General features: G+C 54.7%; 2 protein-coding genes across 4 annotated transcripts in view; both read right to left on the bottom strand.

Annotated features, from left to right (window-relative positions):
- Positions 1 to 11,076, bottom strand: part of GAD1 (glutamate decarboxylase 1) — a 39,006-nt gene extending 27,930 nt beyond the window's left edge. The window contains exons 1-4 of one of the 3 annotated variants that reach the window (XM_086357208.1): positions 10,937 to 11,076; positions 10,576 to 10,721; positions 9,315 to 9,459; positions 6,005 to 6,067 (exon numbers count right to left, since the gene is read on the bottom strand). In XM_086357208.1, the coding sequence (XP_086213334.1) occupies positions 6,005 to 6,067; positions 9,315 to 9,459; positions 10,576 to 10,713 (346 nt within the window). In that variant the 5' untranslated portion in view covers positions 10,714 to 10,721; positions 10,937 to 11,076. Of the gene's footprint in view, positions 1 to 6,004; positions 6,068 to 7,179; positions 7,371 to 9,314; positions 9,460 to 10,575; positions 10,722 to 10,936 lie in introns of those variants that run through there. The other 2 variants (XM_086357216.1, XM_086357221.1) reach the window with 2 other exon arrangements.
- On the bottom strand, positions 10,937 to 11,876 carry LOC147378522 (uncharacterized). The gene is made up of 2 exons (XM_086357498.1): positions 11,473 to 11,876; positions 10,937 to 11,094 (listed from the first exon to the last, which is right to left on the bottom strand). Exons 1-2 carry the CDS (start codon positions 11,729 to 11,731, stop codon positions 10,937 to 10,939), a joined length of 417 nt encoding a protein of 138 aa, XP_086213624.1. The 5' UTR covers positions 11,732 to 11,876.
- Positions 11,877 to 12,751: the final 875 nt, after the last annotated feature.

The following is a 12,751-nucleotide window of genomic DNA, read 5'->3' as shown; positions in this document are numbered from 1 at the left end:
AAAAACAGTAAGTGAAGCCCATTCTCCTCTCTGAACATGACAGTGAATGCAGAATTAAGTCAATTGGACAGCTTCCACTCCAGTAACCAGCCCCAGGATGGGGTTTTAAGGGAAGGGATGCAAACAGAGAGGATGCTGCCAGTACTGGGTTTACGGGCTGTGCAGCCAGAGGGAGGAGGAGGTGAGGACCAGCACTGAGCACTGGGGAAGGTGCTTTCCTTGGGTACACCAGGTAAATGCTACCAGGGTTGAATATAAGTTTAATTTTTTGACCCAAACCTGAAGTACAGCTTTCCCTGTTCCCTCCCCTCTTAAATAAAGGTATTGGATAAAGAGACAAGAAAGCCTAAAATTTTATGTCTGGTGACATTTAATTCTATAAATACGTATTGAGCACCTATTGTGGAAAAGGACTTAAGCTAAGCATTTAGGATGGTGGACAAATAAAGATAAATGAGAGAGATCCCCTCTTCTCCAGGAGCTTACAGTTTGGCAGCTGGTGACCAACAATGTAATACATTGAGAAGAACTCCATGGAGATGAACTCTGAGTCCAGGGGGGAGTCAAAGCCCTCCCCTCTGCCTCTCAGAAGGGATGGAAGTCTCTCCTGTTTGAGGAGAGCAGTGCAAACATTAGCAGCGGCAAACCCAGAAGCAGGCTGAACTGAAAGGGCTGGAGACTCTGCCAGCCAAGAGCACTATTTCCTCCCTCAGTACCTCCACCCATCCCTGCTTCTGTTCCTTCCCTCATCTCCTTCAACTCAGTCTCAATCTTAGTCAGAAATACAACACCCTGAAAAGAGGAAGAAAGTTCTAAGTTTCTTGGTGACCCCAAAGCTGTATTTGTAGATTCCAAGATCCTTGGGGAGCCACAAATGTCACAAGGCAAGCTTGGAGGAAAGTCCCAAGAGGTTGGAAGAGAGGCAAGTTATTCTGGGAAATTCAGCTTTACTTCCCCAGGACTGTAATTCAGTGGTGAGGGGTGGAGGAAGGAGGAATGCAGGGGGAAGGCGGGGGTGATTAGAATCCTCCCACATGCAGGAGCAGGGTCTATTTTTGGAGGGAAGACTAGAAAGGCAGAGGTACCAGGACTTCAACTGTTCCCAGCACTTTTTAAAAGTATCACTAAAGCTCCAAAGGACATCAGAAGGCTGGGGATACCCTATAATAGAGCTCCACACTTAGATATGAAGATAGGGGTTGCATCTTCTCCCTCACCTCTTCTCCTACTTTGAGTTCCTCCTTCGAACCCTTAGAGTCCTAAACCAGAAGCCCTCATTCACTTACCAGAGGGGTGCAGGATCACCTGGCTCCTGGGTAAGACTGCTCCCCTACGCCCAGAACTGGCAGCTGTGGAATCTCTCAGGCTGAAAAGACCATGTCCAGGTGCTCTAATGGAGATGAGGTCCCGCCTTGCTGAACTCCCGCTCTCCAGGTCTCTGACTTCTGGTTGGCTCTGACTCACTCCCTGGAAAAGTCTCTGCCTTGAAACCCCTGAGCATCTCCTTTCCTCTGGGAAAGGACCAGGACCTGCATTTGGGCTTTGGGGATTATCTCCCAAGGATTTCTTGACACAGGCATTCCCAGAGGTGTCCTAATAGGAATGGAAGATGACAATTACAACGCAACTTTAAACCTGCATCCCATTCCTGAACCACACTTCCTGGAGTGCACTAGGAACTAGTGTGTTCTATACATCTTGTAATTATCTCATGCATAGCACAACTTATACTACATTATGAAGGTGAAAGTCACTCAGTCGTGTCCGGCTCTTTGTGACCCCATGGATTGTAGCCTGCCAGGCTCCTCTGTCCATGGAATGCTCCAGGCCAGAATACTGAAGTGGGTAGACATTCCCTTCTCCAGGGGATCCTCCCAACTCACGGACTGAACCCAGGTCTCCTGCATTGCAGGCGGATTCTTTACCATCTGAGCCAATACTACATTATAATCCATGATAAAAGCCATTAATTTGCTAATGTAAACATTTAATGGATATGATTTGCACAATAACACTTCTTTGGGAAGGTATATGTTTTCTAAAGTATTGGGAGCCTCAAAAAAAGGTCAATAGCCCCAGCCTCTCTGGGCTCTGAGAGGTTCTGGAAGGAACTGTATGCTTCTCCAAGGATGATGAGGTGGTGGACAATGTCCTCAAGGACACTGAGGTTAGTGCTTTGACAACCTCCCTGGCTAGCAAGTGGTCTTAGAAGCAGAGGCCCCTGAGACTGATGCAGACTGTACTCCCTTTTGCTCTATATCTCAGCTATAAGGACCTGGTTTCCCTGGTGGCTCAGACTGTAGGTAAAGAATCTGCCTGCAATGCAGGAGACCTGGGTTTGATCCCTGGGTTGGGAAGATCCCTGGAGAAGGGAATACCCACTCCAGTATTGTGGCCTGGAGAATTCCATGGACTGTATAGTCTACAGGGTTACAAAGAGTCAGACACAACTGAACGATTTTCACTCACTTTAAGCCTGTGAACAACTGGTCACTTAACAGTCTTAGGAGGCAAAGAGGTGCTACAACCTGATCAAAGCTGACCGCAGCTTCGGCTCTCTTCCACTTGCCTCAGTGGGGCCTCTCTGGGCTCTGCTGCTGGTTCCTCACAGCCGACCCCACACTCAAAGGCCTAATCAGCCCCATGAGTTGGGGGAAGTGTGAGGAATTAGAAAGCACTGGGTTCAAGCTGGTTGTTTCCAAGTGGGGCTTTGAACTGAGCCTGGCATAAGGCTTACCTGGCCAAGGGAGCAAGTGAGGCCTGAAGCCCAAGCCCATGCTGTCACCCATCAAGCTATAGCATGGAATTGCATCTCCCTAGAGGAAGGGGTCAGAGAAGGCAATGGCACCCCACTCCAGTACTCCTGCCTGGAAAATCCCATGGATGGAGGAGCCTGGTAGGCTGCAGTCCATGGGGTCGCTAAGAGTAGGACATGACTGAGCGACTTCACTTTCACTTTTCACTTTCATGCATTGGAGAAGGGAATGGCAACCCACTCCAGTGTTCTTGCCTGGAGAATCCCAGGGACGGGGGAGCCTGGTGGGCTGCCGTCTATGGGGTCACACAGAGTCGGACACGACTGAAGTGACTTAGCAGCAGTAAATCAGAGAACGGGGTTCTTTTCCTGACTTTTCTGGAATATGAGTACCCTGCCAGATCTCTCCTCTACCTCAAACACTTTTTTTTTAGTTTCAAGAAACGTAAGCATAGAGAATTCGAAATCTATGTTTAAAAGCTGGTGACTGACACAAAATAAGACACACACGTAAACACACTGCACGGGGCTAAATAAAACAGCTCAGGGGCTGTAACTGGGAGCCAGTTTGGGAGCTCTGCATAAAGAAGTGGTTGAGCCCCAAGGACTCACCAGTAAGTCAGCAGAGCACAGTAACAGAATTCAGGGCTCCCTGTATCTCCTTCTATTTAGGTCACACCATCGTACCTATAACCACCCTGCTCTCCACCTCTTGGCAAGTCCTGGGGTTTCTCCTGGCTGACTGCTCTCCCAGGTGATTCTGCCTCCAGAACTAAGGGTCCCACCAGTGAGACCAAGGGCCTTCCTAGCAGCTTTGTTTTTCTGGTTGGGGATGGGGATAGGAGAGTGAAAGAGGTTGAATCTTGGCAAGGCACTGAAACGTTTAATAGGGGTTACCCAGGGCAATGGATTTGGAAATGAGAAAATGACCATTAGTCCCCTCAACCATCTTAAGGTGAAAGGTCAAACCAACCTGGATAGTGTCAGGCCAAGAGGGCACCTTACAAGCCCACAAAGGCCTGGGATGAAAGCGGGGTGGGTATCTGTGTGTGGAGGAGGGGACCGGCTGTGGATTCAGGTCAAAACCAAAGACTGCACTTTGCCTCCGGGAGCTAGACTAAAATGGAAAGCCCAAGCTGGCTCAAAGTACGGAAAAACAAATCCTCTCGGTGTTGCCTTTCAGAATCCAACTTATTGTAAAGCCTTCTAGCCTGTGGCCCCCAAAGCTTGCATACTAGCAGAAGCCAGTTTCCCGTGGGCAAACTGCCAGCCCTCTCCTGTTACAGGGGTTGCAACTTTCTTGAAATTAGTGTTGGGGAGGAGGGTAAAAACAGAAGAAACTCCCCGAGGATGCTAGCCCCCAAATTCCGCCAGAGCTCCTCTTCCGAGGAAGTTAATGCAAGCCTCTACTTCCCAGTTCGCGGACCCCAGTTCCGGGACACCTAATCCCGGATCCAGGGATGCTCCTGCCCCTCTACCCTTTCGGGGCACTTCGGGTGTGTCTCCCGAAGCGGCGTTTAGATTTTTTTTTCTCCCAGACTCCGAAGGGCTGTAGTCGGGGCAACAGGGGGCACCGCCCGGGACCGAGGCCAGGAAGCTAGGACCAGGATGGACGAGGGCCGCCCTCCAGGCAAAGCTTGCATCGCGGGGAAAGCAGCTCTCGGCCCCAGCCGCCCGCACCCCGCCCTCGACCGTGGCGGGCGCCCAGGGCCCGCTCAGTTCTGCTTGCCCAGCTGCATGACAATGACGGCTGACGAAGCCAAGCGCCGCGGCCGCCGAAGGGACCTGGCGCGAAACGGGCTATTAAGTCGGGAATGGCGGCGGGGGGAGGGGGTTATTTATAGAACAAAGCTCGGCCGCCGCCTGGTGCCCCCGCGCGGGGACGCGGCCCCAGGACTCGCGTGCAGGGGAGAGGGCCAAAGCCAAGGCTGGGCTTTCCCCGCAGAACGCCTAGGTCCTGGAGTTGAGCAACCCTTCCTCGCCGTAATTGCTGCTCCTAGGATCAAGGGGACGAAGCCCCAGAATCGCAGGGAGGGCGCCGCGCGGTCAGGCAGGGGAAAGTGGGTTTCTCCCAGAAACTGCTAAATAAGTCTTCTTGCTCAGGCCACCAACTGCCGCCGCCCTGGGGCCCCAGGATGCAGGGCCCCAGGAAGATCTGTCCCAGAGGCCACGGGCTCGCCGGCTTGCTCGCGGGGCTGGGTGGGCGCACGCGCCCACGCCTGCGCCGCTGCTATCTCCCGAGCGCAGCAGCTGAGCGACTGCCTTTTAATAAGCCCCTCGTTAATCTTCCCCCGCCTCTCCTGCCCCTGCCCGGGGACGTCCGTATTTTCTGGGCCCGATAAGGCTAGAGATTTTAGACGGTGAAATGTAGCAAGGAAAGCAAGTCCTCATTGTTCAGCCGGAGCCACTCAGCTGTGTCCCTTCGAACAAATCTTTTTTTCCTTAAAAAAAAAAAAAATCACACCCCATTGGGCGTTTTCATTTCGGATCCTCACGTCTCTGGAGAGCTGTTCTTTCCTCCCCTCCAGCTCCCAGATCTATTGTTCCTTCCTTTCTGACGAATCGTGCCCGACACCCCCTCTTTCCCTCTTGCGGCCCCACGCCCCCTTGGCCCCCTTTCCCTTCCCTCTCCCTTCAAGGGCAAGCTCCGCAAAACCTCTAGCTTGCACTGCCCGCACTTCCTCCAGGCAGGCCACCTAGGGCTGCTGGCAATCCTTTCTTTTGGTCTCCAAGGCCTCAAAGAACGCAATCTGAATCCGTTTTGACATCTCGGGGCAAAAATGTCCAGCCGAGAAGCCCACTTTCAACCCGCAATGGTGGAGGCGGAACAGGTACGACGCGTTAGCCACCGTCTTAGCCGTGTATCTCGTCTTAGGCCTGCTCTCCAGGAAAGCCAGACCTTTTTACTCCACCTTCGCGACACACAGGCCGAGCGCTCCAGTCAGAACTGCCCCAGCGCGGGGCACGAAGAGCGAGCGAGGCTGTAGTGCTGGGGCGCTGTGCTCGTCCCCAGCCAGGGGAGCCCCGACCCCTGGACCCTATCGGAAAAGATCCCTTGGGAACAGGTCAGAAGAGGGCAGATGAAGGTCAAGAGCCGCAGAGGAGCGTCTCCGCCTGGCGTCGGGGCTGTAGACACTTCCGAAAACATTCAGAAGCCAGGATTCCCTTCCGCTTACATCCCACTCTCCCAAACCCGCCAAGCCAGCTCGCCTCGAAGCCCTTTGGGGCCCAGCGGGCCCTTTCACTCACCGCAGATCTTCAGCCCCAGTTTTCTGGTGCATCCATGGGCCACGCCGCACCAGGTGTCATACGCTAGAAAGCAAGAGACGTGCGTTCAGTGAGGCTCGGACAGTCTGGGACCCGGTCGAAGGCAAAGGTGTTCTGGGGAGGGTGGGGGCAAGTCTTTGCCAGTGCGCCTCATTAAATAGCTCTTTCCCCAACGAGCTGAGTCTGACCTTTGGGCTGACAGGGAGACTCGTGCCCTCAGAGAACCCACCACAGTCCCTTTCCGATTCTACTTCAGATAGGGAACAGTGTCTCTGAGAGGCCGCGCGCCCCGCGCTCTGCTGGGCCTCCAAGCGACCCCAGCCATTCAAGTCGGGTGGCCGCCGAGGGGTCGCGGAGTGGGACAGGGCTGGCTCCTCAGTTGGCCAGCACCCACCCGCAGGCCCTGTCCCTTGGTCTCTGCCCGAAGGGCGACCACAGCAGCCAGGAAAGGGAACACAAGAGACATCTGGGACCAACGCGTCTCATAATTTCTTGGCGGGTCTCCAGCCGAGTGGCAGCTTAAAATAAACTGGCATGAAATGGGGTCGCGGAAGAGTTCAGGAATTAATTGGGTGAAAAATAGTATTTGACTAGATGATCGGGCTCGCTTGGCTGCTCTTCAGTGGGACTGGGGAGTCAGTAAGACAATAGTGCGCCTGGGGTCTTCATCCCTGCCCCCTCTTCCTAACCTGCCCCTCATTAACCCTTCCCTCCGGCATCTCTAGAAGTAAAGGGAATCAGACACTTTTTCTCGAGGTCTAAATCGGGGACTCAGGAGCTGCCGTATTCTCAGACTCCTCAGTGTCTAGCCTGCCTTCAGGATTCAACTTCCATCTAGGAGTGCAGGGGTGCCTGAGGAGCCCGCGTGCGACCTGGTGTGGTGGGCCTAGCGAGAAATTCTCAGATTCCTCATAGCAAGGCGTCTCTAGTTCCTCCCATCCCCCACCCCATCCTGGCCGGTGCCTTCAGCCCCGGACGAATGTTGGCTGCGATAAGGAGAATGACATCCATTAAACCCGAGGCACAACAGAGCCTCAGCGGGGAGAGGAACTAGCCCAACGTCAGAGAGACAGCGTGTCAGAGAGACAGCGTGTCACAGATGGAGTTCCTGCAACAGACAGTAAATCAGTGCGAAAGCTAAACCCCAGTAACAGCACCTTTAAGGTAAAGTGCTATTTCCACCCGGTGCAGTGCTTTCACTGTAAACGTCATCCCACCTAATCCTCATAATCTTATGAAGCAAGAGGAGTGTTAATCTAAGACTCATTTTCACAAATAGTAACAGTGAGGCTCAGAGAGGTGAGGAGAGTTTTCCAAGGTCACTCAGCTATGGCTTGGAGTTCAGACCCATTGCACTGCCTTTTAGAGTTGGGGATTACAGTGAAAGAAAGGGAGTGAGATGGGAAGAGGAAGTGAGAGAGCCCCTTTGATGTAGGGAAGACTGAGTGGTCTAGGGCAAAGAGGCGGGGTCGCTGCAGTAAGAGGTTGTGTAAAATTGTGTGAATTAAGCAAAGCCACTTCCCAGGAGACCTTGGAGGGGCAGAGAAGCGGAGCCAGCTGGGCAGGCAAGAGTGGGTAGAGAGCCAGGTGAGTGAGTGCAGCCTGGGATGCTCACCGCAGCTGGGCTGTTGGGGCGGGAAACAAGACAGGTGCTTCTCAGAACCTGTGTTTCAGGATCTTCCCTCTGCCTTGGCGAATTCCGGGCGTGACCTCCAGGCCACAAATGAATTCAGGTCAGTGCCTCTACTGGGTCTGGACCTAGGTTTGGGCACATGGGCTCCACTGGGGGCTGCCTCTGGGAAGTAGGGGCGTGATGGGGGTGCAGGACTCGAGGGTGGATGAACACTATGGATACCCACCCTTGCCAAGGCAGCAGAAAAGGGGCGGGAAATGTGGAGAGAACTGGAAAAGAAATCCATCTGTGCCTCAGCAACAGACAAAGGCACTCAGGCCTCCGAGCAGCTCTGGTGGCCAGTGTGCAGCTCATGAGCCACCAAGGCTGGCGGCTCTCTTGAGTCTCTCTTTAGTGTGGGTAATTGTAGCTTCCCTGGGGGTGGGGCATCGGAGCTGCAAAGGGAACTGGAAAGCAGTCTAAAAATTTAAGAGGAGGTCTTCTGCCAAGAAGCCAAGGGCAGCACCTATGGGTAGGATAAAGGGCTTACCTGACCACTCCCTCCTCCGCCCCCTGCCAACCTTCCTTGTTGAGAACAATTGATGTTTTCTCAAGCTTATAGAAAGTGCCATAAAAGCGAAGCAATGAGCCCTCTTTCCAACCACAGTACCACCCTTAAGCCCCCTTTTTATACAAAAATTTGGGGGCCCTTACTCTCTGGAGCTGATAGATTTGGAGGGAGACCATTTCAATCTAAAGTGGAAAACGGAAAACAATTTCTCCATCTTCCCACCTCTACAAAGAGGTAGGAAATCAATCCGAATTATGCCCAGATTCTACAAATGGGTTGAAGAGCCACGCCGAGCTAGGGATGGGGAAACATAAATCTTCCCACCACCTTTTATCTCGTTCCCCCTTTCACTCTTTGGGAGGTGTCCACTGCTGACAGGTCTCCTGGCCCGGAAAAAAGAGAGGGCTGCTCTGTCCTTCTTCCCTGGCAAACCTTCTGGGCTCCTCCTTGTTCCCCACTTCTTGCCACTCAGAATGTGGCCCACTTTTTTTTTTTTTTTTTTTTGGTCTTTGAAATGTAATTAATTGTCTAAAATGTAGAGGCTTAATCTCAGAACGTTTTATGCTCCTTTTTCGCCACTGGCTTCTCCCTCACTCGTCAATAGCTCGACGCAAATTTGGAGCAATTAGGGACCCCGAGTTTTCTAAAAGCTACAATTAACGTCGAAATTTCCGCTGATTATAGACTTCCAGGGGGAAAGACGGAGGGGGAGGGGTCAGATCTCGGCTCAACGAAATCTGGAGATAGAAAACTCTATTCCCGCTGAGTCTCCCAGCTCCTCACATCTCCCCGTGCACCGACCCCGGTCGTCTCACCTAGCAAAGAAACCACACACAACACAACACAACACAAACAACACTCTCACCGCGCGTCCTTCACCCGTAGCGAAAGATCGCCGCCGCTCCGACCCTGTGTGGTTCCCACTCTCTTAGCGCCCTGGAATCACCTAGCATCCCTGGCAGTCGAACGACCTCTGGTTGAGACCTGGGTCAGGGCCCCATTTCTTTCTAGCCTCCATCATCTCCGCGCTCCCCCTTCCCTTTACGCCAGCGCAGACTCCTCAGGTCCAGCGCCCCCATCATTTGATAGGAAACTAGAGCAGGACCTACTTGTGGGGCGCAGGTTGGTAGTATTGGGGTCCGCTCCCGCGTTCGAGGAGGTTGCGGACGAAGAAGGGGTCGAAGACGCCATCAGCTCGGTCGTCCCGAGGCCTCTGCTGTCCGGGGTCCTCGGCCGGTCGGGCACTAGAAAAGGCTGCAAAGAGATTCGAGAGCTGTATGGGGAGGGCTTCCGGGGTCCAGGAGCGCGAGAGGCGATTGAGCGGGCGGGGGCGCGGACGCTCCCGCTTAAGTCTGGGCTAGGGAGAGGCGAAAGGAAGGGCAGCTGGCGGGCTGGGTTGGGGGAGCGCCAGGCTGGGGACTGGGGGAGGAGGAGACGTGCACGCGAGCTCTGGGATTCGGGCGCTCGCAACGTAGCCCCGGGCTCCTCTCCAGTCTGGCGGCGCGGTGGCGCGACCTGGAGCGCAGCGCTGAGACTAGGGGAACCCAAGGCCAGTGCAGGTCGCGCGGGTTCGGGCGGCTGGGCTAGGAGGGCTAGGGAGACTCAGTGCGCGATTTTCCAGCCCAGCCGTGACAAGCCGTATTGGGTCTCAGCAGCCGGCTGGCGGGCAGGCGGGAGGGGCGCGGGGCGGGTGGGGGGGCTGGTGAGCAGGAGGAGGGCGCACAGGGCGGGCACGTCTGGTTCGGTGTCTGGTTCCCGTTGTTGTGTCTGGCTAATTCCCTAAAAAGAAGGAGGCTAACTGCTCCAGGGAACGGGGACTTTGGTGAGACAAGGTGAGAGGAGAAAAAGGGGTTTGTGTTTTCACGGTCTCCCTCGGATTTGGCTGGGGAAGATATACAGTCACCTTGTACTCCAGACAGCCAGAAAGCAGCGAGTCGGAACCTCGCTCGTCTCCCTCTTGCCCCACCCGCTTTAAGCCATTTCGAAGCCAAGAACCGGGCTCCATTCTTGTTTCTGTATTTCCCCTCCACCCCGGATTTCTCGCTGTACAGACCTGGGGAGGGTGAGGGAGGCAAGAAAGGGGAATATCACCGGGGAAACCAACTTGTGCCCAGCGGGCGGGAGGCGGCAGATAAGGATAGGTGCGCGGCGTCCCTTCTCCGCGCTCAGCATTGGTGCGATGGCTTCCGAAGGCCAGGGAACAGAGAGAGTGCGGGCAAAGCTGGGTAGATACAAGAGCCTGCAGAGTAGCGCCCGCAGGCCACCGCCTCCACACTCTCCATAGGACCCCCACACCTAGCCCCGCGCGCGCACTCGCACAGCAACGTAGGCAGCTGGGAGACAGCGGTTTCTGGGGAAGTAACAGGTTACCACTCTGAGTCGCGCCTTCGGCTGCTGCTGGCCAGGAGCCCGTTGGTGAGACCGGTGCTCGCAGCCGGGAAGCGGAGGAGAAAATCGCTCTCTCTCCACTTCTGCGTGAGCCTCAGCCTCTGTGCGTCCTCGGGGCATGAATCTCGCTGATGGGGATAGGATGATTGTGAAGGCTGAGGTCTCTGCATCGCGCAGGAACCGGGAGCTAAGACTGGGGCGGGCGGGAAGCTCTCGGTTCAGGAGGGTATAGACGACAGACTCTGGGGGTGGGGGTTGGCCATGAAACCGCGGCTGAACAGGACCCAGCTGAACAATCACAACTGGGCACTGGGAAGGTCCCGGCGGTTGCGCGCTTACCCACCTAGGCTGGGAGACAGCAAGCCGCGCGCTCCTGCCGCTCTTCTGCGTAGCGCCCAGCGATCTGCCCGGCTCGGCCCGGCTCTGCCTCAGGCGTAATCTGCCCGGCGTCACCTCCAGATGCAGCCTCTCTTTTGCTAGCACCGTCCCGCACGCGAGCTCCTGGAAGAGAGGAGAGCGATCCGAAGAGACGGCTGCTTGGCTTTGGGGGAGGCGGAGGCGGAGTGGGGAGGCGGGGACCGGCTCAGCAGGGGAATCACGAGGCCGCTGCTCGCGGGGGCAGCTCGTGGGCAGAGCCGTGGGGCTCCTTGCAGGTGCCTGACCGCCTCTGGAGCTTTATAGGGCGATTATAAACCCAGATCACGGGTTTGCACCCGGAAAAAAAGAAAAGAAAAAGCCCTATGAGTAATCCAGAACGTACTCAACACGCTCTGTTTTTTGAGCTAGGCAGAGGGTCGGGTAAGGAGAAGGAAAAGAGAAATTCTGTGAAGAATTCTGCCTCGCTGAGTGCTTCTCCCTCCCTTTCCTCTCCCCCATTACCATATCCTCGAGAAGACAAGAGCTGTAGCTTTGCCTCTGTTACTTGCCCCGCGGCTCCCCCAGCTTTCTGATGCCTCCGTGAGCGGAAACCTCTCCCTGGGTCATGTCCTTGCTGGCTCTCTACTGAGCCAGGTTCGTTGTAAAAGCAAAGGACGCAGAGATGAGGAGAGAACTCGCAGACCCGTAGAGGACTCCATCTCTTTTTCACTTCAGTTTTCTCATCCTGCTCGGAGCTTCCCCAAGTACTCCACCGGCGCATACTACCGAGTGCCTCCGTAGAGAAAAGGGTCCGATTTCCAACCCACTATACGCTCCCCCCTAGCTTCTGTTCCCTTGGTGATGGGGAAAGGAGTCCTCCTGATTGATCACATCTGAAGGTTAATAACACGCACGAGCGCCGCTCCACACACAAGGGGAACCCGAGCATAGAGGTGGCCCGGGGCTGGGCTGGGGGAAGCGGACCGGCCATCTCTGCCCAGGCCCGCACCCCTCCACTCTCCCTTCGTCTCACGCTGTTTAAGGATTCTCTTTTTGCAATATTTAGACGGATTGAACAAACTGCCGCGTTCCGAAGCCCCTCGCGGTATAAGGCGTTCACGGAAAAATTTCCACCAGATGGCGCCAGGCGGCCAGAGACCGAGAGGCCCTGTGCTGGCCGGGTCTTTCCTTGCGCCCCAGGGTCAACACCTGGAGGGGCTGGCGTGGCTGTTTTTCTCCCGCCTTTTCAAGCCAACCCTCAGGCACCCTCCTCTCTAATTTATGGTGTCCTCTTTTCTCCACCCCAGTTTCTTTTTCTTTAGGGCAAAACTGAGTTGATAATTGTGTCTGGGTGACACAGTGTAACCAGTGATTTCTTTCCTCGTTTTCACAGTGATTTTGTTGTTGCGATGCTGCAGGCAGGGGTTATTTATGGACACTTCTTCGACCTTGCTAGTCCACCGGAATCCTGATTCTTCTCTGAATGTCTTATTGCCTTTCACCATTACACAGTGGGAATGCTGAAAATCTTACAAAGCACTGAAAATTCCATAAGGGAGACGGAAGATTCCGCCCTTCCGCCTGGGAAGATACAGTCCGATTTAGTAAGAGGGTTCTCGTTGTGAGGTTTGAAATAACCGCGTTGCCCTTGATACTAAAGAAAATACTGTCGCCCTCTCTCAATCTTACAGTAAGACCTCGGGCACTTTTTAAAAACGGAAGAGCATGCAGAAAGGCAGGCGTAGGTCACTGCAACTCTGGGTCCCAGAGCTCAGGACTGGGCAGGTGGGCGTGCCCACTC

The sequence above is a fragment of the Bos grunniens genome, chromosome 2, assembly GCF_055505025.1.
Source record: "Bos grunniens cultivar Pamir isolate PY7600 chromosome 2, Bosgru_T2T1.0, whole genome shotgun sequence".
In the NCBI taxonomy this organism is placed as follows: Eukaryota; Metazoa; Chordata; class Mammalia; order Artiodactyla; family Bovidae; genus Bos; species Bos grunniens.
Note: the sequence above shows the minus strand (reverse complement) of the source record. Positions and strands in the feature narration are given on the sequence as shown.